The 23,596-nt window shown below is 33.6% G+C and overlaps 1 protein-coding gene across 11 annotated transcripts in view; it reads left to right on the top strand.

Annotated features, from left to right (window-relative positions):
• The window catches only part of LOC100752965 (KIAA1109 ortholog), a 197,168-nt gene that overhangs the window by 6,744 nt on the left and 166,828 nt on the right, over window positions 1-23,596 (top strand). For 10 of the 11 annotated variants that reach the window (XR_004771991.1, XR_004771990.1, XM_035451565.1 and 7 more), the window contains exons 4-11: window positions 2,411-2,527; window positions 3,469-3,547; window positions 4,613-4,677; window positions 13,539-13,725; window positions 15,836-15,917; window positions 16,323-16,516; window positions 18,444-18,523; window positions 20,197-20,347. Coding sequence is in view for 8 of the 11 variants with exons in the window: in XM_035451565.1 (XP_035307456.1) it covers window positions 2,411-2,527; window positions 3,469-3,547; window positions 4,613-4,677; window positions 13,539-13,725; window positions 15,836-15,917; window positions 16,323-16,516; window positions 18,444-18,523; window positions 20,197-20,347 (955 nt within the window). In the remaining 3 variants the exon portion in view is untranslated. Of the gene's footprint in view, window positions 1-2,410; window positions 2,528-3,468; window positions 3,548-4,612; window positions 4,678-13,538; window positions 13,726-15,835; window positions 15,918-16,322; window positions 16,517-18,443; window positions 18,524-20,196; window positions 20,348-23,596 lie in introns of those variants that run through there. The other variant, XM_035451569.1, reaches the window with a different exon arrangement.

Genomic DNA, 23,596 nt, shown 5'->3' with positions numbered 1-23,596 from the left:
AAGTAGAATATATTTTTAAAAATATTTTGTTATGCATTAACAATTATACAATTTTAGGCAGTAGTTGACTCATCCTGGAATGCTACAGTAGCATTCATTTATTATTAGGAAAGGTGACTTTATATATGTCTTTTGAATATTTTTTCTGGAAACTGCTCTATATTGTTTCTCTTTTTCTTAGGCTGCTTAGTTATCTGGTTTATAAGAGGTGGGGGAGAGAAAAGACATTGATTGTGTTGAGCTTATTTTTCCTGTTTTAAATTACCTTTCCTATCCCTACTCCAACACATACACAAACGTTTTTTATTACAAACATAATACATGTTCATGGTAAATATATTTTATAGTGAGATAATATATATTTCATTCTTCATTTTAATTTCTTTATTTCCTAGTTGGGGGGATGGTGGTGGTTTATGCTATTTATAACTTTTTGTATAATGGTCTAGAAGTTTTCTAAGTACATACAAATAGTTTAAAACAATGAATAATTAAATTGTAAGAAGGGGGAGAGAAGAAATGAGTGAGTGAATATGAAGGAGAAAAGGAAGAAGTATAAAAATAATACTAGTGAAAAGAGATTGTTGAAGGCTGTTACTGCTGCATAAATTGATGTGAAATTGTGCTGTTTGAGTTGGATTTTTATGTAGGAACTTGAAATGTAGAAGGGAAATTAGGAAGGGTAGAAAGGGAAAGGAGGCATACTGATATTTATTTTTTTCAATATCTTTGGAATACTGGGTACAGTAGGAAGTTTACATGTCTTGTTTCAATGCCTAAAGCAGTTTAATGAAGATAGGCTTTAATTTTCCCATTTTAATAATAGCATGGATTACATAGCAATTTTTCCTAAGTGCATGTTTTTGCCTCTCTTATGATGTGATGCCATCTGCTATAAGGCTGGAATATGGGTAAAGGTGACACATACACCGAAGGAATAATGGTGCTTCATAATATGTAGGTAGGATTGAATTACAATTTAGACTTGGAGTTCTATATTTTCTTTTTGACAAAAGAAACTACTATAAATTATTAATAAAAGCCAAAAAATAAAATAAAATTAAGCTCCTGCTTTGTTTTTAAAAACTCTGTAGCATTATTTTGAAGTGAAGATCCTACTCTGATGTTGCTAGGTCACATCTTAAGCTGCTACACATTACTTTTTCCTTACTTAGAAAGTAGTTATTACATTTAAAAGAAAAGGGCAATTCATTATCAAAACAATGTTTTTTGTGTATTCACGAACAGGGTGTTTAAAAAATACAAATTTTGTAGATGACAACTTTTATGACTAGTTAAGTGTGTGCTAGTCTAATATTAATCACTAGTTTTTCTTTCTCTCCATCACTGTTCTTAGTCACTAATATCTTGTTGCATATTGTGTTTTTGTACTCATCCAAAATTATTAGGTTTGGGGCAATTATTTTAATTGAAGATTATTCTGCTTTCATAATAGACTCATCCTGAAGTTAGTAGTGGTTTGCTCTCAGAGATGAGTCAAGTCCAATGGGGGAAAAAGACAACTTAACCATATTTTAACTTAGTTCCACTTGAACGCTGCATATATTTGCACTAAAAAAAATGTGGGTGATTAAAAAGTCCAGCCAGTGACTCATCCCAGATGCTTAAATCCCAACACAGAAATGAAAATAAATAAATAAATAAATAGATAGATAAGCAAGGCTGCACTAGGCACTTGAAAATTCCTAATTACATAGTAATAGACTCCATTGAGAGCAAATTATATGAAGTCTCATGGAAGTCAAAAGAATAATATAAGAATGCTCAGTGAGAGAAAGAAGAATTCAATAGAGACAAGTGCTAAATAAGTCAGTTTGAAATTTTGGAAATGAAAATGTCAATAAATCAAAATAAAAGACTTAGGAAAAAAACCTCACTAATAAAATAGATCAAGTGAAAATTGAATCCCAGGGCTTTAAGACAGAGTTAGAATATTTAGAAAATAATCAAGGTGAACTAGTAAGAGTACAAATGGAACATGCAGGATTTATAGAATACCAATGGAAGGACAAATTTGGGAATCATGACAGAGAAGAGGGAGTAGAATAGTATACAGAACAAAGAAAGTATGTTGAAGCCTGTGAGAGTGAGGCACTAATTTACATGTAAAGGCAAAACCTGTTAGAATAATTGGTTATTTATTTATTTTTTCTCTTAACCAAAACTGAAGGCAGAGGCATGGAGCAATACCTTTCAAGTTCTTGAAGCATTGCACTTTAATCTGATGAGAATCTCCATTTTAAAATTCTATTTATTTAGGGAAATAACTGAAGAAAAAAAGTTATGTAAGAGAGAAAAAACCTATGATTTTAAAATTGCAAGTGTTAAATTGTCAGAGTACAGATTACTATATGGAAGTAAATCTTTGATTTGTTTTTCCTCTCAACAGCTACCATTTTGTCTTGTGGATGGATTATTTATCTCACATACTATAATTCTCGGAATGTTGGTCTCATTTTAACACTGGTCCTGAACAGATTATATAAGCATGGCTATATCCATATTGGTAAGTGTGTATAACACTGTATTTCTTTCTTTCATATTATCATGAGATAATATATTATGAGTTTATATTTTGTAAACAAATAGTAGTTTTAGAACATTATTTTTTGCTCATGAGTTTGAAGTAGTCCTTCTGGCCTTTCTTGTAACATCCATTAGATAGTAATGAACTATCATTTGGTTACTTTTACCTTATTCTCATTGCTTAAAGTGTTTCTATAGTAACTTTTGGCTTTTTTTTTTTCTTAAGAAAAGATGCTTATAAAAATATTTGAGAAACTTAAAATACTTAAATTGAATTTCCTTAGAGTTAGTCTTGAATTTGAATATTTAATATAGGCTCCCCTCCTTTTATAAAGTTGGTACTTAAAAAAATCTGTAAGTTGAGATAATTTTGTGTGTTTCATTTTGTGGCCAGTTTTAGTCAGTTTCTTACTATCAGGAGAAATTTTGCAAGAGGATGGGAGTTTGCATTAGGAAGCCATGTTTTTGGGAAGCTCAATAGTTATTGGGTTGTATGGGAGGAGGTGGCTGGATAGAGCCTCTCCAGCTTTCTTCATCTTCAGATACTTCTTAATGAGCACAAGTAAATCTTCTTTGTAGCATACATTGTGTGAAATGGCTGATGCAGACAGAGTAATGGAGAAAATGGTGAATTAGATATTGTTTGTGTATATGCAGTGGCTGTTTGTAATTAAAGGATTTACCCATATGGAGCACTTATATAAATGGTTATTTAGTAGTTTCGTCCATAGTGATATTTTTGGCCCTTTTTGTTTCATTAGGAAAAAAAGATGAGAGGTTTATAAAACTTGTAAGTATATGGAGAAGGGAATGGAAAAAGATTAATTATTAATTTAAAGGCTAAAATTAGCCTAATCTCTAAATGCTCTACTGTGCATTTAAAGAGTTACTGTAGTTACCATTGTCTTTTCTCTGTAACAGGTTCCTTCTCTTTCTCTGTTCTTTCTGGCAAAGTCATGGTTCGTGAAATATATTACATCACAGAAGACATGTCTATTAGGTAAAAATGAAGAAACCCAAACAAATGTGAATTATAAAATGTTCTTAATATGGTTTTATTTAATATGACTTCTTTATTCATATAAGCCGTAACCAAAAGTTGCTTATTCAGTAACATTTAAAATTGTTTATTTAGGTCAGCAAAATTTTTCTTAGCTAGCAGTTTGTAAAAACAAATTTCATTTGATTTGTAGATGGAAAATTGAACCATTGAGTTAACTGAGCATTTCAATGGTTGTTACATGAAATAAGTTTCAGGAATATTGGTAGTACTCATCAATTTGCTCTTTATTCAACATCAGCATGCTAGTATTGAGCATATGTTCGCAACTGTAATCTTGCTGTGAGAATGTAAAACTAATCTGAATATAATAGGAAACAATAATATGATTAAAGTGTTTTCTGTAAGCATTGAAGAAAAACTGTACTTTTATGTTTTTTCAAAATTTGTGACTTAGAAGAAATTTTGGGTTAATTGAGAGGTACTATGATTTGGCATTGCTTATACTTCATTTAAAACTGGGGAATAGCTTCTGTGGTACCCTATAATTATTTCTAACTCAAAGTAAAAATAATAGTTATAAAACTGAGAGTGTATATTTTTAAGGTATGAAGCCATAGGTCATTGTTAAGTAGGAAGGAGTATCTTAGAAATTTTTCCCTGAGTTTATTAACACCCTCTTTAAGATTTGACTTTTTAAATATAAGTTTTATACTTAAAAATGTTACTTAAATTATAATTTTTTCTGTACTTTTTCCTGTAAATATATTGTAGCATATGTTATACATTATAAATCTGTACAATTTTTATCAATTAAATAAAGATTCCTTCTTAATTTGGAGTTAGGCAGTTTTTTTTTTCACTGAAAGATGATGAAACAAGAATGAGTTAATTAAAGCTGGGTGTGGTGGCAAATTCCTTTCATCCCAACTTGGAGGTGGAGACAGGATGATCTGAAAGAAGGTCAAGGTCATCTTTGGCTTCACAGAAAGTTTGAGGTCAGCTTGGATTTAAAAAATGAGTTTGGTAAATTTGTTTTTTTTTTTGTAATCTGCCTTCCCTCAGGATTCAAGATGGATTTATTATTTTTCGGTGGTGGAAAATGTATAACCCAAAGCAGAAACAGCATGGTAAGTTTTTCTTTTTATATATTTCAAAGGTATTTAATTGTAATTTTCCTTTATATGTAATAAATGTTTCACAATGTAGGTAATTTTTAATAACTTGGCATTGTAAAGCTCTTATATGTCACTTAAATTAATCCATTTTGACATTATTATCTAGTCATGTCCTCAGCATGCTCTCTACCCATGTTGCTAGCATCTGTTGAATATATGGACCAAACCATATTCTGACTAAAATGGCCTCCCAGCACTCTAATCTTTATTAGACATCCATATTCTTCGGCTTCTCTTTGTTCATACTTGCTGTTACCCAGCCTGGTCTCAACTTGATGGACAGAAGAGATTCTGTGCTTCAGCCTTTCTAGTAGCTGGAATTATAAGTATGTGTCACCACGCCTCATTTGATTAGTGGTATTAATTACTTGTCTATTAGCATTCATATGGTTTCTTTTGAGAAATATTAGGTCTGCTCTTCGTTTTTTACCCAGTTCTCTCTATAGAGTAGTTTGAGTTCCTTATATATTTTGTGTACAGTCTTTATCAGAAGACTTCTTTATCAGTTATGTGGTTTGAAAACATTTGCTCTCAATGAATAGTTTGTACCTTCTGTTAATTCTTTCCTTTGTAATGAATATACTTTATGTTGACATAATCTCATTGGTCTTTTTTACCTGTGTTTTAGGGTCATGTTTAAATATCAGTATCTGGACCCAGGGTGGTATTTAGTTATTATTCTGTTATTATTTTTTTCCCTAGTAGTTTTATGATTTGGGGTTTTACAAGTCTTCAGACCACTTTCAATTGATTTTTATATATGGTTTTGAGATGAATTTCTGCATGTGGATTTATAGTTGTCAGCATGTTTTTTTTGTCACTTTTGTTGAAAATCAGTTTACTGTAGGTTCTTGGGCTCATTAATAGACTCTTGTATTCTATTGCTCTGTGTGTCTCCTTTTATACCAGTATTGTGCTATTTTAGTGGCATCACTGTATATAGTTTAACATTGAATATGTGAACTATCTCTAACTTTGTTTTTGTCCTCATGATTTCCTTGGCAATTTGAGTTCTTCTGTAGTTCCACATGAACTTTAGGATTATTTTGTCTTTGGGGGTTAGCTTGACCAGTGTTCTGAAACACTGTTGTGTTTCACAACACAGTGTTGTGAAAAAACACACCAAGACCATGACAACTCTTAAAAAGAAAAACATTTAATTGGGGCTGGCTTACAGTTTCAGAGGTTTAGTCCATTACTGTCATGGTAGGAAGCATGGTGGTATGCAGGCAGACATGGTACTTGAGTAGTAGCTGAGAGTTCTATATCCAGATCTGCAGGTAGCAGGAAGAGAGGGGCTCTGGGCTTGGAATGAGCTTTTTTGAAACCTCAAAGCCAGTGACATACTTTCTCCAACAAGGTCTACTTCCTAATCCTTTTAAATAGTGCTCCTCTCTGATGACCAAGTATTCAACTTTATGAGCGTATGGGGTCCATTCTCATTCAAATCAGAACTGCTGTGAAAAATGATACTGTAATAATTTTGAAGGGATTACATTGACTCTGTAGATGATTTTCATTAGTGAAATTTTAACAGTATTCATCTAACCCATGAATATGAAATACATTTTCTTTTGATATTCAGCTTCTTTCCTCTTCATGTTTTGCATTTTTAGGTGTCTAGGACTTTAACTCCTTTTGTTAATTTAAATGTAAATACGTTGTATTTTTATTTCTGGTAACTTGTTGAGATTGTTTTCTTGAAAACTTTCTATTGGTGTGGAGAAATGTTAATGATTTTTGTATATTGATTATCTTCAATCTTGTAACTTTGCTGAGTTTTCTTTTTCAGTTTTAAGAGTTTTTGGTGAAATGTTGAGGATTTTATAACAAGATCATATTGTCAGAAAACAACAGTTTAATGTCTTCCTTTCCTATTGATGCCTCACTTATTTCTCTTGGCTTATTGCTTGCACAAGGAACCACAACAATTTTGAAAAGACATGAGGGTGGATATTCTTGTGTTCACTGAGTCTTAGAGGAAAGAGTCCCACTTTTCACTAGTGAGTTAATGCTAGCTGTGAGCTTATTATATATTCTCTATTATGGAAGTTGATGTTCTTAGCAGTGTACTCATAATCATACCTGTCAAAAGTAAAGACATGTGAAATAGCAAGGTAGAATGCACTGTTCAGTATATACATATTATTAGTCTTTCATGATTTGGGATCAGAGTTTTAGAGTAAGATACATAGAATAGTGAATAAGTTGGAACTTAGCACTGACAAAATCCAAGCACTATTAGATTATGTAATTATTCTTAACATATAATATTATAATAGTGGACTATATTCTCTAGTATGACTTTATAACTAATATACTATTTTTTTTTTTTACTGATGTAAGAACAGATTTGTGGTGATGTATTATTTATGATTTAACAAAGCTTGCCCGAGTGTTCAAAACACAAAGCTAGCCACAAGCCATAGAGGTCAGGCAGTGGTAATACACACTTTTAGTCACAGTAGCCATAGCAAGCAATAGAGCCAGGCAGTGGTGACACACACACTTTTAATCCCAGGACTCAGGAGACAGGCAAATGGATCTCTTTTTATTTCAAGGCCATACTGAGCTACACGAAATTGATCCAATCTAAAAGAGAAATAGCTCACACAAAGGTGATCTCAGCACTTGGGATCACATGCCTTTAATCTCAGCACTTGAGTTATGTAGGAGCAGATATTCATTCTGGGACATTTTGGTCTCCAGCCACGTTTTGGCAGTTATTCTCTAGCCATGTTTTGGGCAGGATTGCTTCAGCCTGGGTAGAAGTAAGAGCTGCTGGCTTGGCTGCTTTGCTTATCTGACCATCAGCTTGAACCCCAATATCTGTCTCTGGGTTTTTATTTTTCGTGTTACATAGATTTATGTGCTTTGATAATTATCTAATCTGTATAGATGGTTTGCATTCCTTGATGGAAATCTTAGTCTAGCTGGAGCATGGGCCTAAAAACAGTAGAAGCTAAGGTGGTGAATTTCAAACTGCCTCATGGGAGGTCCAAGATTTTTATTAGAAATTAGAATTGTTTGATTGGAAGAAAAGAGTGGTGTTCAGATCCACAAATTCTTTTTTTTTTAAATTTTTTATTTATTCTTTGTTTTACATCCTCTAGATCCCATTCATTTCTCCATCACTTTGTATCTATCCTCTGCCCTTGAACACTCCCCCCATAAAATAAAATTTAAGAGAAAAAAAGAATAAAAACAAAAAATCAAACTCACCATGGAAGCTGTAGTGTGACACAGTCATGCGTAAACACTTTCATTTATATATTTACTCACAACTGTTCATTGCAAGTAGTTATTTGTCTGGTTTGAGGCCTCTAGGTTTCTGCTACACTATCGATTCTGGGCCCTCACTGGGACTTCTCTTGGATATCCTGTTGTTTCCCTGTGTTGTGGAAATCTTACAGCTTTGGGTCTGTAGGGCCTGACCCTTCACATGCTCCAGCAGACCATAGATGGGGTGGATGTTGGGATGGACCACCTCATAATCCTCCTTCTGGTCTGGGTAGTTGCAGGGTTGGTCACCCAGCCAGCTCTCCCCATCCTCACCACCATGGGGGGCTCTCCAGCATTGCCCTGGTTAGTTTACCCCTTGCAGATAAGAGCAAGGGGCAGGGCCAGTTCTCTAACTTTCACACCCTCAGGGTTGGCTCTCCCACACCTACACCATCAGGACCCACTCTCACAAGTGCTGCCGCTGGTGAGAGGCAGGAACAACTCTCCCACTCTTACCACCTCAGGGTTCGCTGTCCCACCTGGAACAGGTGACAAGGGAAGGGGCATCTCTCCCCTACCCACATCACTATAGGACCCACAAATTCTGTGCTGTAGATGTTGGTTGGAATAATTTTATCCAGGAATGCATTGAAATTTGTTGGTTGTTCAGCATTGTTTTTTAAAAAGAAGAAGAAAGAAAAGGGACATTTAATGCTTTTTAACTGTAGAATTTGGTGTACAGTATTGTCTAAGTTATGAAATTAGTTATTTGCAATAGATGTCTGTAAAAAGTCTTTGTTTTGGGATAATTGATTTTAAGTCATTCTTTTAGAAAATAATTAGCTAGCAGGAGCAGTTGCATCTTAATATGTCATAGTGTTTAGATGAATGTGGACCTGGATAATTAGTCATGTATCTTTCTTACCCAAAAGGGATTCTTATTTTAAGAAGTGGAAAGGATGATAACCTTTTCTGTCACCTTGTTGCTTACAAGTTTTAGTGTTATATGATGTAATACTTATAAAATTTATTACAGCTAAATATTTTGCTTTCAAACATTAATATGACTGGATAGGTAATTTTCTGTTTAAGCATCAATATTTAGAAACTTTGTTTCCAGTGTTGTTGAGGTTTCAGTAATGGGCTCCAATTGCTACAGTACTATTGGGGGTTGTGTGAGACGATGTGAGTAAAATTGCTTAGACTAAAGCTGAGAATATAGTAAGTGTTGAGTCCAGGTGCACTGCTTTTAATTATTGTACTGTATTACATTATATCACATCACAGAATGAAAAACTGTTTCGAAACTATTAACTCAAAAACAAATACTGCTCACCCTCAGTATGGTCAGAAGATTGGCTTCAGGACACCCCTCTTTGTTGTATGGGTAGGGAAATTCAAGAATATTCAAGTATTTTACACAAAAATATATAATGTTTTTGCATATGGCTTATACCCTTCTTCCTGTATACTTTATTTCTGTTTTATTCATAATACTTGATTCAATTTGCATTCTGTGTAAATAATCATTGTATTGTTTAAGGAATAAAGAGAAAAATCTGTATGTGTTTATTTAGTACAGGCATAATTAAAAAATATTTACAGTCATGGTTGTTTGAATCTATTGGTGCAAAGTCCATGCATATACAAGTGATTTTATGTAATATATATATATATATATATATATATATATATATATGTGTGTGTGTGTGTGTGTGTGTGTGTGTGTGTTATATATATATATTAAAATGTTGATTTGCTAAGGAAACTAATATTTATTGTATACAACATTCCTGTTGGTAGAGATGTTCTCATTTTACATATGAAGCAAGTGAGGCATATATAATTAATAAATATAAATAATTAATAAAATGTGTGGGGATCCACACTTTTATCCCTCCTACTGTGTATTCATCTCCTTGTCTAGTTCTTGGGGAATCCAGTACAAGTATCCCCAACCTATTTTTTTTTTTTTAAATAAAAGAAGCTGTTGCTTGTGAGTATGTATGTTTGTGGAGATAGATTCCTTTAAGGACTGCCTGTGTTTTGGAGGGATATTTGTCTGTCTTTGAGTGGACATACCCCTCTTGGGGATATTCACCTTCTGATCTGTGTGGACTACTTTTGCAAGTGGGCTCTGTGTATTTATGTCAGTGAAGGTGATACTGTCATTGTGCTAATAGTTGTAGGCATTCATGTATAACTCTGTAAGAGTACGTGCATATGAGTGATTGTCTGTATGTGAGTGTACCTGTGTGTGGTGTACATCTTTGTGTATCTGTCTGTTTAATAGGTATGTTGTTTCTCTGTCTCTGTGGATATGCTTTTAGACCACTTGTCTCTATGTGTGTGTTGGGGTAGAGATGAAGGATGGAGTGAGTGTGGTTGTATAGAATACTTCTGGGAATTGTAGAATTGTGGTTACATTGATAGAAAGGATCATGGACAGAGACCCTGAAGCACTACAGGCTGTGTAAGTGTGAATATCAATCAGAAATTTGATTTAGTTTTAGAACTCTGGCTGAAATATTGTCAATGCAGTCAAAACAAATAGAAATAATAGGACACAGAAAAATGTAGGATGTGAACTCAAATAAATACTTCTCTTTTCTAAAACTGAAGTAAAAATGTGCTGTTTAAAACTTTAAAAACTTGCTGTTTAATACTTTTCAAAGTGATTTATAGAAGGAAAAGATGATCTGTAGGCTAATAATGATTCAATATAGCCTAAATTTTATTGTCTTATTTAAAATTTAGACCCATTATTATTTTTGTTCAGTGATTTAAATATGAATTGAATTCCTTCCTATATCCAGGCATGTGGTAGGTGCCCAGGGATACAATAGTGAACTTAATGAACAAACATTTCTTGTATTGGAGCTCACATTCTAGTAGGAGAGATAATAGTAAACATTGTAAAAAACCAGGATATGAAAGAAAGAATCAGGGAAATCTTACAATATAGTATTGTATATTTAGTATTTATGAGGCTTGTCAAATATATTTAGAAACTAATACATTTATCTTTATACCTTGATATCCTTAATACATTAATGCAGCTGTGTCCTCATATCAGTTATATTGAAAGGAGAGAATCTTATGCATATTCTTCAGGTGAAGTTGAGAGTATTTCTGTTTTATTTTATGTGGTATTCATTTGTTTATTCATCATTGTTGATTCCATTAGGGACAGATCCAGGCTCTGTAACTCATCCATTGGCCTTTAAAGTATAAACCTGATGATGTTAGGGCATTTGTGCTAAAGGATCATCACTAAACTGTTGGGTAACTAAACTTGAAAGGTGCCTTAGAGTGTTTTAAGTCCAGCTGTTTATGACCTTGAAGAATTGTGTAATAATTTCTACTGTACAGCTCTAAGAGAGAATATTAAAATATTATACTTATATTTATTATGTTTGTACTTATTAAGTATCCAAGCAGTATAGAGCTCAATTTTTTTTTTTTTTTTTTTTTTTTTTGAGACAGGTTTTCTCCGTGGCTTTGGAGGCTGTCCTGGAACTAGCTCTTGTAGATCAGGCTGGTCTCGAACTCACAGAGATCTGCCTGCCTCTGCCTCCCTAGTACTGGGATTAAAGGCATGCACCATCACTGCCTGGCTTTAGAGCCCATTATGATCTAAGATTTCTGTTTACCTAGAAGTATGACCTATAGGAAGATGCTTTTTCCCCCCTTATACAAATGAGCTCTTCTGTATGTTTAGCATTGTTCTAGGTACTAGGAATTCATCAGTGAGCAAAATGGTCCCCACCATTCACTGAGCTTCCTACATTCATGTTGGGGAGATTCAGATAATCAGCAAATAATAAGGTAAATACAGTAATAAGAATAATATAAAAGCAGGGCAAGTTGAATGTGAAGTACTTTTTGGTGAAGTTGCTCCTGGAAAATCAGGAGAGACTCCATTAACAGAGGAGAGTTAAAGAGAACAGTTCAGCAAGTAAGGGAGTACACAGCTGTCTCAGGGAGAGCTTTTTTTTGGTTCTTCTGTCCCTTTTTCATTGCCGGTACCACTAGGCTAATTCACTTGGGTTTGGGGTAGAAAGCAGGTTTACCAGTAAGAGTGTAGATAGTGTAGAACTTACATATTTGAATGGCCAAATTATTTTTTTCTGAGTGAGATAAGAAGATTAGAAAATTTAGGAATAGGGGATGAGATGATCTTGAGTTTTAAATAATCTTACAGCATGAGGAGGAGCAGAACAAAAGCAGAGGACCAGTTAGGAGACTGTTACAATAAGTGCAAAGAGATGGTGACTTGAGCCTAAGCATTAGAAAATGGTTGGATTCTGAATGTTTCAAGAAAAGCTGTCAGGATTGTCTGATTATCTCTGAGACATGAAAGAGCAGTCAAAACTTTTGAGCGTTAGTAATGGAAAAGACAGACTTGCTGTTGATGAGGAATATTGTGTGTTGGGTTTGGGTAGAAATATCAGGTGTTGGTTAAGTCTTGTTTCAGAAAAATGGAAGACATTTAGTGCTGCCCATTTGGTCTTTGACCTTGGAGTCTGTGGTGCATCATTTTTGATTATTAAGCAAAGGTTTAAACCTGAATCATAAAAGAGTTTGATTTACTTGTTTAAAATGGGTAATTACAGTTACTGGTTTAACATAAAGAATTATACTTTATGCATATTAATAAAAATTACCTGTTTGTCTGCTTTAAAATTTTGATATGCAGTAAGGAAGAATGGTGGATTGGTTGTTGATGTAATGTTAGGCATTGTCTTAACTCTTAGTCATGTAGTAAAACTTGAGAAACAGCAGAGAATCTATCTAGGTCAAAGAACTACATAAATGACAGGAAAGATACAGCTCATAGCTATCTAGTATTTGGAGTTAATATTACTTTTCTTTATTTTTACTACCTTTTTTTTTTTTTTAAGGACTGAATTTATCTCCCTTACCCCAGTTATCCTAGAAAATGATGAGAAAAATACCTTAATTGAAGTAACATGCTTGCTATGTGAAAAATAAATGTTTATGATATTAAAAATGTGAGTGGTAGTGGATTCTGATAGTTAAAAATTCATATTTGCTTACAGGTTTCAACATTACTTTTTTTTTTGCAAGAAACATGAAGAAAGTAGTTTTGGTGAAATTTGGTGTCTTCATGAAGGGTAGATACCTCTTTTAAATTATAGATTCATCTACTTCTAAAATGAAAGTTAGTAAGTTTTCACTCACTTTTAAAAGTTAAGGTTATTGTTTTAAACTGATTATCCAATTTTAAAGAATAGTCAATAGAATCTGTTAGATGGAAGTGAAAAATAGACTAAGATTACAAAAATGTAACGTTTTATTTTAGAACAAAAGAAATCTAAGGTAAATTTCTCGTGCTGTGAGTAACATGAGACTGATGACTTGTAACTTCCTCTGTAGAAGCAAAGGTCCTCTCTTATAAGCAAGTTTGTTTTGCTCTGTGAAACAAGATTTGACAAAATTTTGATTAAAATTCTTGAAAAGTTGATTGAATGGCTGAAACCTTTCTTTTCATTACTCTCTTTCTTGCTTTCATTCATTTATTCTTTTTTTCTTTTTTTTCTTTATTTTCTTTTTTTCTTTTTCTTTAGATCCAAAGGCAGAAACCAGGTTATATATCACAGTTAATGACTTTGAATTTCATGTCTACAATCGTTCGGATCTTTATGGTCGCCTTCAAGAGTTGTTTGGTTTGGAACCAACTATAATTCCAGCCAAGAAAGATGATGATAAAACACGGGAAAATGGAAGAACAAGAACTCAATCCAAAATTGAAAGGTTCAGTGTCAAATTTGAATTTTATTAATATCCAATATTTAAACTTTTTACTAGAATATCATCAACAGTGTTTACCTAAACAGGATCTAATCTGTTAGTTTTATATAGGTATATAATCCTTTAAAAATTAAAGTAATGCAAGATTAGTTTATATAAAAAGTGCCATCTCTTGTTGTCCATATTCATAGAGACTTATTAATTTGCCTTTTATCCTTTTAATACGTGTACATAAGTGTATATCATGTTTATATATTTGAAGTACACATGTAATTATTGTGTTCTTTGTGTTTCTGAAAAATCATGTGGCTTCAGGTTGTAATGTGACTTTCTTGCTTTTTTTGGTGGTGCTAGGTATTAAATCCAGGCTTTGCCCATTCTAAGTGAACACTGAGCTAATCCCCAACCTTGTGATCTGCTATTTATTTGAAAATATATGTTAAAATCTTTCTGTATCTGTATCCTTTAAATATATAACAATTTAACAAAGGAAATAGAATCAGCTCTAATTACCATAAAATATGTATCAGTATTACTTATCTATGTTTATATATGTTATTGGAAGGGCAAGAGACAGAATAGGAACATATAAATCAAAGGAAATCTATTATAGAAAGACAGAAGTATCTTTAAGAAGGTATTTATCAAATAACAGAGTCAGCACGATGTTCAATGCGTAGTAATTTTTATGAGTCTTAGAAAATAAGCAACAATTAGAAAGTGATTAGGAAATGAAATGACTCATATACCTTGTCCAGTGATGGCAGAGTTTCTGTCCCACCTGGTCCTGCAGCCGTTTAGTCCCAAATAAACACACAGAGGTTTATTATATTAATTATAAACTGTTTGGCTGATGGTTCAGGTTTCTTATTGGCTAGCTCTCTCTTAATTATTAACCCATTTCTATTAAACTATGTATTACCACAAGGCTGTGGCTTACCCATAATGCTCTGGCTTGTTACTCCTTAGGCAGCTACATGTGTCTCATTGGAGACTCACTCTCTGCGTTCCTCTTCTCAGACTTCTAATCTGCTAGCCCCGCCTATACTTCCTGCCTGGCTACATCTTGCCTGTCCATTGGCTGAAACAGCTTTATTCATCAACAAATAAGAGAAACTTACACACACACACACACACACACACACACACACACACACACACACACAGACACACACACACACACAAACACACACATATATATACACACAGCCTACAGAAGGATATCCCCCATCAGTCTAGAGAAATTAAAGTTACTTAAATTAAAAAATTTTTAATTTTTTAATCAAGCTATTATTTTCAAATGAAGCTCATTTTAATTTTAAATTTTTTTTTAATCAAGCTATTATTTTCAAATGAAGCTCATTTTAATTTTAAACTTACTTTTACGTTTTAGACACAGATCCTCTGTTTATTTATATTTTTTTATCTGAAAATTGTTCTATTGTATGAAATATTCAGCTTTTAAAAAAGGAAAATATTGTGATTTGCAGCAAAATGGATATTATGAAATAAGCCAGGCCTAGAAAGGTGAATATAGCATAATCTTGTTTATATGTGGAGTTAAAAAAAATTGAAATCAGCTGGGCTTGAGGACAAATGTGAGTTTGAGATCAGCTACATAGTAAGACAAGTAAAAAAAAAAAAAAAAAAAGGAAGGAAACCAACAACACAGGTCTCCTCTCCCCCAATCTTAAACTCAAAGCAATAGAGTGGAATTGTGGTTACCAGGGGCCAGAGGTGATAAGGATTAATTTAATACTGGCTTTTATACTTTGATGGCATAAACCACCTGGCTGCTTAACTTTGTTGTATTATAGAGTGGGATGATATAATGGGTATCACAGTATAATAATGATATCATATTCTGCTCTAGAGTATTATTATGAAAAGATAGTTTTTCTTTATACCGTGTAAAAAAATAGTATAAAAAAGTACATGCCACAAGATACTTTTAGGGATATTACCATGTCTTCACATGGTTATTGTTGTGTTTACTTGAATACTCATTAGATGAATTTGGAAAATTAAGCTGGCATTAATGATGTGTGTTATGAGGAAGTTTAATTTTATACCCTTTAGATTTTCTTCATGTCAGTTTTATTTTTCTTATCAGAGTTAAAGTAAAAACAGAATCTCAAGACCCCACATCTTCATGGCGATCACTTATCCCAGTAATTAAGGTCAATGTGAGCACAGTAAGTAAATTATGTTTGAGTTAATGTTTGGCACATTAACCTATAGAACTTAGTATTTATTTTCTTTGCAAATACGAAGTCCATGTAAGAAGAGAAAACAATTTTCTGCACAATTAATTCCTATTTCTGTAGTGTGTGAATGAACTGTTTTAATACCAGCTTTGTATTTGGATGCTTATTAAACTTGAAGGACTATTTACAAGTCCCTAAGTTGCTCTAAGCTTATCTTTAGATTCCTTTAAATATTGGTTTAAATATTGATGATGATTGTAAGGAATGGTTTAAATGGCATATACAGCTATAATGGAATTAGTTGTTGCTTGAAAATGCTGGTTATTAGATCAGCTAAGAAAAAACAATGACTTGACTATGCTGGTATACTTAGTATTTCTTTTATGTTTTCAGGGACGTTTGGCCTTTGGGAATCATTACCAACCTCAGACTCTGTGCATCAACTTTGATGATGCTTTCTTAACTTATACTACAAAACCACCTTCAAGTCATCTTGACCAATTCATGCACATTGTGAAAGGAAAGCTTGAAAATGTTCGCGTCATGCTTGTTCCTAGTCCAAGATATGTTGGTCTACAAAATGATGAGTAAGAAAACATCATAAAAATAGTAGCTTCTTTGTAGCTAATAGAAATATCAGCTGTAGCATTCTCATTTCTATGGTGGAAGTTGTATAGCAATCACATATATATTTTCAGTCTGTTAAAGCCTTTGTGCTAAAAGTGATAGATATACTTTTCAACGTGTTTCTATATGATTATAATGATAATTTTTTAAACCCTCTTCTCACTTATTTTGGCTGAAATTAAGCTCTGATATTATGTTAGGGCATGCCCATTAAAGGTGAATCTTTCTATCTAGAAGGCTAGTATAAGTAATAAGTTGAAGGGTTTGATTACAGTGGAATTAGTGAAAGTTGAAAGTTGACTAAACTTTCTCTTGGGAAAATTGGTTAAGTTAGAGTGATTTAATTACTTGATTTTTCTTTTAACTCCAAAGAGTTTTCTTATCTAGCATTCCAACTTTTCCCTTGTGCTGAAATAGCAGTTTTATTTGGAAGATATGTTACATTAGACTCACCAATATGGTGAGATGCTTATGCAAGAATGGATCAGGCCCTGATGAGACAACTCCTTATTAACTCTTGCCAGACACCAGGTTACATATTTTTTGGAATAACAGTTCCCAATCTTTATGTTTTCTTAGTCTCTTTATGATAAAAACTCTTGCTGAAGATGTATAATTTTAAGTATATACATAGAAAATCTCTATTGTAATGTTCCAGCTTTTTCTTGTATCGGAAATGTAAGTTTTTTTGAGACTATGGTAAGCAAATTTTAACTCCTGGCTGACATGCCGCTAAAATTTCCAGGATTGGCTAGAATAGTGGAGAGGGTTTCCTCTATATCGGTTCTAAGTGGCTGCATATCTATTTAGCCTTACTCTTTGATAGCCTAGACTTGATTAAAGATTTTCTGGAATTTGGCAGATGAACACAATTCTGTATTTATAGGTAAAAGTGAAGTGAGTAGAACTGCAGTTTTAAATAACCAAAGAGTAAGATGAAACAGTGTTCTCCTATTTTAATATTCTATATAACATTATTTTAAATTGTATTTTTCAAAACTGTGGATATTGGGTATGGTGGCCCATGACTTTTATCCCAGCACTTAGGAGCTAGAGGGAGGAGGATAAAGAGTTCAAGGTGAGATTTGGCTACACAGTGAGTTTCAGGCCATAGGCTACATAAAATTACATTTTTTTTCTAATTTTTTTAAAGCAGATTGGTTCAATTTTTATCATTTAAAACGTATTTAGAAGAAAATTATTACATTTTATATGCTTTTATCTAATAAGATATATTTTTATGTAGTATATGGCAGTGCTATAGTATGTGGCAGAGAAGTTGTTAACTAAAGAGTAAGGAGAAACAAATTAGAGAAATATTCTTGTCAGAGTTTAAGTTCAGGATGTTTGCTTTACATTTATTTTAAGTTAATCAGCAAAATATTCTTGGAGAAAATGTAAATTGTTACAGATAAAAATGGCAATTCTTTTATTGTTTCTGAAAGGTTATACTTTATTATGCTGGTAGATTAAATATTACTGAGGGCTACAATGGTATTAATGGAAATCATTTAAATTTTGTCATAAAGCAAAGTATGATTATTATATTTCAATAACTATTGTTATATTTAACCTCTGTTTTAAATAGATTTATCTCATTCAAAACCTAAAATGAGGACTTTTTTCTTCCTGAACTAATTTACCAATAAATTTTCAGGGTCATTTTATCATTTAACCTGATGTAATACACAACTAGAGTAACTTGTTACATTTGTTATAGTGTTTGTGTGAAAGATGTTCTTTATTTTTTTTTTAGATACAACCTGTCATGTGCTTTGTAGTTTCTTTTTTCCCCTTTTCCTCTTCACTCTTAATTACTGTTCACTAGAGTGCTGAGCATTTTGTAGTCTAAGATGTATTTATTATGTCTCATATTTGTTCTCCTAGACCACCAAGACTAATGGGAGAAGGTTTTGTGGTGATGCAGTCAAATGATGTTGACATCTACTATTACATGGATGAGCCAGGTATGTCCTTTTTTGAAAGTATATCTCATAGAAATGGTTCTGTTTCTTCTATGAAATGCTGTTGTATCCATATTTAAATCTTCTGAAAGTTAGCATCAGTAAGTATTAAATGTGATTATGAGAATGTCAAATTTAAGAAAAAAGGTGTCATGTCTTAAGAGTTGAGTATTACAGTTTTATAGACTAATCTTTTCTACAAATTGCGTTTCATAGATGTGCTTCGAAAATTGAGGATGCAAATAACCCTAAGAAAACCCCATAGGGAATGTGTAACAGGGTAGTTTGTCTTAACTTAGAAGGGAAAAATGAAAATTTGTTACACTTGAACTTCAAAACTTAAAAATTAAGACTTAGCTACTTTCAGTGTTTGATAGATGGCTTCCATTTGAGAAAATTTCCTAACGTTGGATTGTTTCAGCTCTTTTATCATTCTTCTGTTCTTTTTGCATCACAGTGGTTTGTGTGGTCACAGTATTTTTAGTATAGGAACAGGATTTTACCTGCCTTTTTGTCATGGCATTGTTGAAGCAATGGTATTTAGAAGTCATTGCCACACATTTGTGGTTTAACAGAAAAATCTCAAAAGAATTCCTTGATGAAACCATAAAAATTACCAGTTTTATCACTTTTGAGCCATAAGTAGAGTCTTTGTACTTGGAATGATGAACTGGGAGGGAAGTGCTGCAAGCTAGAGTGCTCCAGGGAGTTTAGTAAATACACTTACTTGATTGAGTCTCAAATCTATTTACTTTTTTTCATGGAACATTAACTTTACTTGAAGACAAACCATATAGTTTTTTCATGTGAAAATTGGGATTTTGGAAACTTTGGTGCTGTTTGACAACATCTAAATATTAACAGCTTTTCTAATGAAACTGTTAGTGACATTAAAGTGGTTTTAGGAAAAGTTTAATAATAAATTTGCCAATATTCATAAAAACGAACATGATTCAGTGAATCACTTTTTTCCAAATGACCAGTACATAATATTATAGAGTCATGCATGGATAAAAGGTTTATTCAGAATACAAGAGAGAGCAGTAGATTTTTAATATGAGAGAGTTTGAAGAGTAGTGGGTTTCAGGGTCTACACTGTAGTCTTTTAGATGTGCCACTTGTAGAATTTTGCTCTAGTATCAGAGAATATCATCCAACTTTATCTATGAAAAGACATGTCTCATCCTTTTCCATCTATACCTGAGGTCAGACTACTTCAGAGCCTTTTAACAATAGGTAAGTGCAGAGCATCTATGAGACTCTACTTCTTTTCTGTTTGACTGAACACTGATACCTGTTGTTGTAAAGAGCAATACAAACACTTCTCACTAAGTTGTTTTGGAAAATGTAGTTGGTTTTTAAATTTTTTTCTTGAGATGAAAACTTAGTTTAATTTTCATTAATTTTTTATTTTATACTTTTTTGAAAGTTATTCCTTGCGTAAGTAAATAGTAAGTTTATTGTTTAAATAAAACCTTTTTAAAATCATGGCATTTAAATTTGAGTATAGTAATTTGATATGTAACATACAAACAAAACAAAAAACACCAATCTCTTTGGGACTCTTAAATTTTTAAGTGCAAGGTTACCTGAGACTAAACTGTTTGAACTGCTAATCTAAGGATGCTTCTTAATGGTGGTTTTAGCTAATTCCTTTTCTATATTTTGGAATGTAGGACTTGTTCCAGAAGAAACAGAAGAGAGTATAGAAGGAGAAATAAGCAGTGAAGATTGCAAATTACAAGACTTACCTCCATGCTGGGGACTAGATATCGTTTGTGGTAAAGGAACAGATTTTAATTATGGACCCTGGGCTGACAGGCAGAGGTACTTGAGTGGATTATATTTCTAGCAGTCTTTCCGGTGGATTGAGATTTAATTTTTATTGAATACTAGCTTAATATTTAAAAATATTTTTTATTACTTTTAATTATGTGTATTCATGTGTGCCAGTATTCTTATGTATCCATATGTATTCATGTACGTGCATTTGAGCTCAGGCACCCATGGAGGCCAGAGGATCTCTTGGAGCTAGGGTTACAGTCAGTTGTGAGATGCCTGGTGTGGGTGCCAAGAGCCAAACTCAGGTCCCCTGGTAGAGCAGCAAAGGCGTTTAACAGCTAGCTGAGTCATCACTCTAGTCCCCATTGTTTAATTTTTGTCAACTATTACATTGTGGCAAAGTAAGTTTTCACTAAACATTTTGATCCAGATAGTAACTTGTATATGGAGAAACTGTAAGCAAACTCCAGTGAGCAGCCTACTTATTGGTTCCTTTGTTTTATTTTTGTATTTAATTGATGATTTATTTACTGAGCCATCAGGGAAATGCAACTCAAAACAACTCTGAGATACCATCTTACTTCTGTTAGAATGGCTAAAATCAATAACACCAATGACTGACTATGCTGGAGAGGATGTGGAGAAAGAGGAACTCTCCTCCATTGCTGGTGGGCGTGCAAACTTGTACAACCACTTTGGAAATCAGTATGGCGGTTTCTCAGGAAAATGGCAATCAGTCTACCTCAAGATCCAGCAATTCCTCTCTTGGGCATATACCCAAGGAATGCACTCTAATCCTGAATGCACACTCATACAATGAGGACATATGTTCAACTATGTTCATAGCAGCATTATTTGTAATAGCCAGAACCTGGAAGTAACCTAGATGCCCCTCAACTGAAGAATGGATAGAGAAAATGTGGTACATTTACACAGTGGAGTACTACTCAGTGGAAAAAAAACAATGGAATCTTGAAATCCAGCCATTTTGGATTCCTCTGTTGAGAATTCTCTATTTAGTTCTGCACTCCCACTTTTAATTGCATTGTTTGGTGTTTTGGTGGCTAGCTTCTTGAGTTCATTGTATATTTTGGTGATCTGTCAGATGTGGGGTTGGTGAATATCTTTTCCTATTTTGTGGGCTGCCATTTTGTCTTGCTGACTGTGTTCTTTGCCTTATAGAAGCTTCTCAGTATCAGGAGGTCCCATTTATTAATTGTGAATCTCAATATTTGTGCTACTGGTGTTATGTTCAGAAAGTGGTCTCCTGTACCAATTTGTTTGAGGGTACCACCTACCTTCTCTGATGTTTCTGTCTGATGGTCCTGTCTGGTGGTGAGAGTTGGGTGTTGAAGTTTCTCACTGTAAGTGTGTGGTGTTTAATGTGTGATTTGAGTTTTAGTAGTATTTTCTTTACGAATGTGTGTACCTTTGTATTTGTGCATAGATGTTCAGAATTGAGACTTGATCTTGATGGATTTTTCCTGTGATGAATATGAAATGACCTTCTTCATCTCTTGTGATTGATTTTAGTTTGAAGTCTAATTTGTTAGATATTAGGATAGCTACACCAGTTTGCTTCTTAGAGCTACTTGATTGGAAAATCTTTTCCCAGCCTTTGACTCTGAGGTAACGTCTGTCTTTGAAGTTGAGGTGTGTTTCTTATATGCAGCAAAAGGATGGATTCTGTCTTCATATCATTCTGTTAGCCTGTGTCTTTTTATAGTTAAGACCATTTATATTGAGGGATACTAATGACCATTGATTATTTTTTCTTGTTTGTTTTGGATTTGCTTTTGTTGGTGGTATTGTGTGAGTTTTTCCTCTATTTCTGGCTTTTGGTAAAGTGAGATTACCTATTGCCTATGTTTTTCTTAGTGTAGTTGACTTCCTTGGGTTGGAGTTTTCCTTCCAGAACTTTCTGTAGGGCTGGATTGTGGATATGTATTGTATAAATCTGGTTTTGTCATGGAATATCTTATGCTCTCCATCTATTGTGATTGAGAGTTTTGCTGGGTATGGTAGTCTGGGCTGGCATCCATCATCTCTTAGTGTTTGTAGAACATCTATACAGGACCTCCTGGCTTTCAAGGTTTCTATGGAGAAGTCGGGTGTAATTCTGATAGGTTTGCTTGTTACTTGTTACTTGGCCTTTTTTCTTAGCTGCTCTTAATATTCTTTCTTTATTCTGTATTTTTGGTGTTTTATTATGTGATGAGGGGACTTTTTTTTGGTCCAGTCTATTTGGTGTTTGGTAAGCTTCTTGCACTTTCATAGGCATGTCCTTTTTCAGGTTAGGAAAGTTTTCTTCTATGATTTTGTTGAATATGCTTTCTGCACCTTTGAGCTTGGCTTCCTTACCTTCTTCTATACCTATTATTCTTAGGTTTTGTCTTTTCATGGTGTCCCACATTACCTGGATATTTTGTGTTAAGGATTTGTTGGATTTAAGATTTTCTTTGGTCGATGAATCATTTCCTCCAGTTTATCTTCAGCACCTGAGATTCTCTCTTCCATCTCTTGTATTCTGTTGGTTATGCTTGCATCTGTAGTTCCTGATCATTTACCCTTCTTTTCTATTTCTAGCATTCCCTCAGTTTGTGTTTTCTTTATTGTCTCTATTTTATTTCAGTTTTCAGGTCTTGATATTTCCTTCATCTGTTTGTTTTTTCTTGGCTTTCTTGCTTTCTTTAAGAGATTCATTGATTTCTTGCATTTTTTTTTTTTTTTGGTTTGCTTTTTAAGGGATTTTCTCATATCTTCTTTGAGGGCCTCTATTATTTTCGTGAAGCTGTTTTTAGGGTCATTCTCTTCTGTTTTGGGATTTTCAGGTCTTGGTTGTGTAGAGTCTCTAGACTCTGGTGATGTCATGTAAGTCTTTCTGTTGTTGGATGTGTTCTTATACTGTTGTCTTCCTATCTCTTCTTCCAGTGGGTATAGGTGGGGTCTCTCCCTCTTCTGGTGGGTATGGGTTCAAGGGTGTATACTCTCCTCTTGTTCCTTCACTTGCTTGCTCTCTCTACCAGAGGGTGGAGGAGGAAGGCAGTGATGATAGCTGATGCTGGCTGCTTTGTACTGCCTCTAGGTCCTTCTGCAGGATTCGGTGGCAGGAAGGGTATGATGGCCTCTGTAGGTCAGGGGACTCAAAGAGCCACATCTTATATTTTATCCCACCCATCTCCCCAGCTCCTCATATCTACCCTCTGCCCTTGTACCCTCACCCCAAAACAAAACCAAATTTAAAAGAAAAACTCAAAACCAGACAAAACAAAGAAATAAAACAAAACAAAAAGG

Source organism: Cricetulus griseus, assembly GCF_003668045.3.
Source record: "Cricetulus griseus strain 17A/GY chromosome 1 unlocalized genomic scaffold, alternate assembly CriGri-PICRH-1.0 chr1_0, whole genome shotgun sequence".
Taxonomy (NCBI): Eukaryota; Metazoa; Chordata; class Mammalia; order Rodentia; family Cricetidae; genus Cricetulus; species Cricetulus griseus.
Note: the sequence above shows the minus strand (reverse complement) of the source record. Positions and strands in the feature narration are given on the sequence as shown.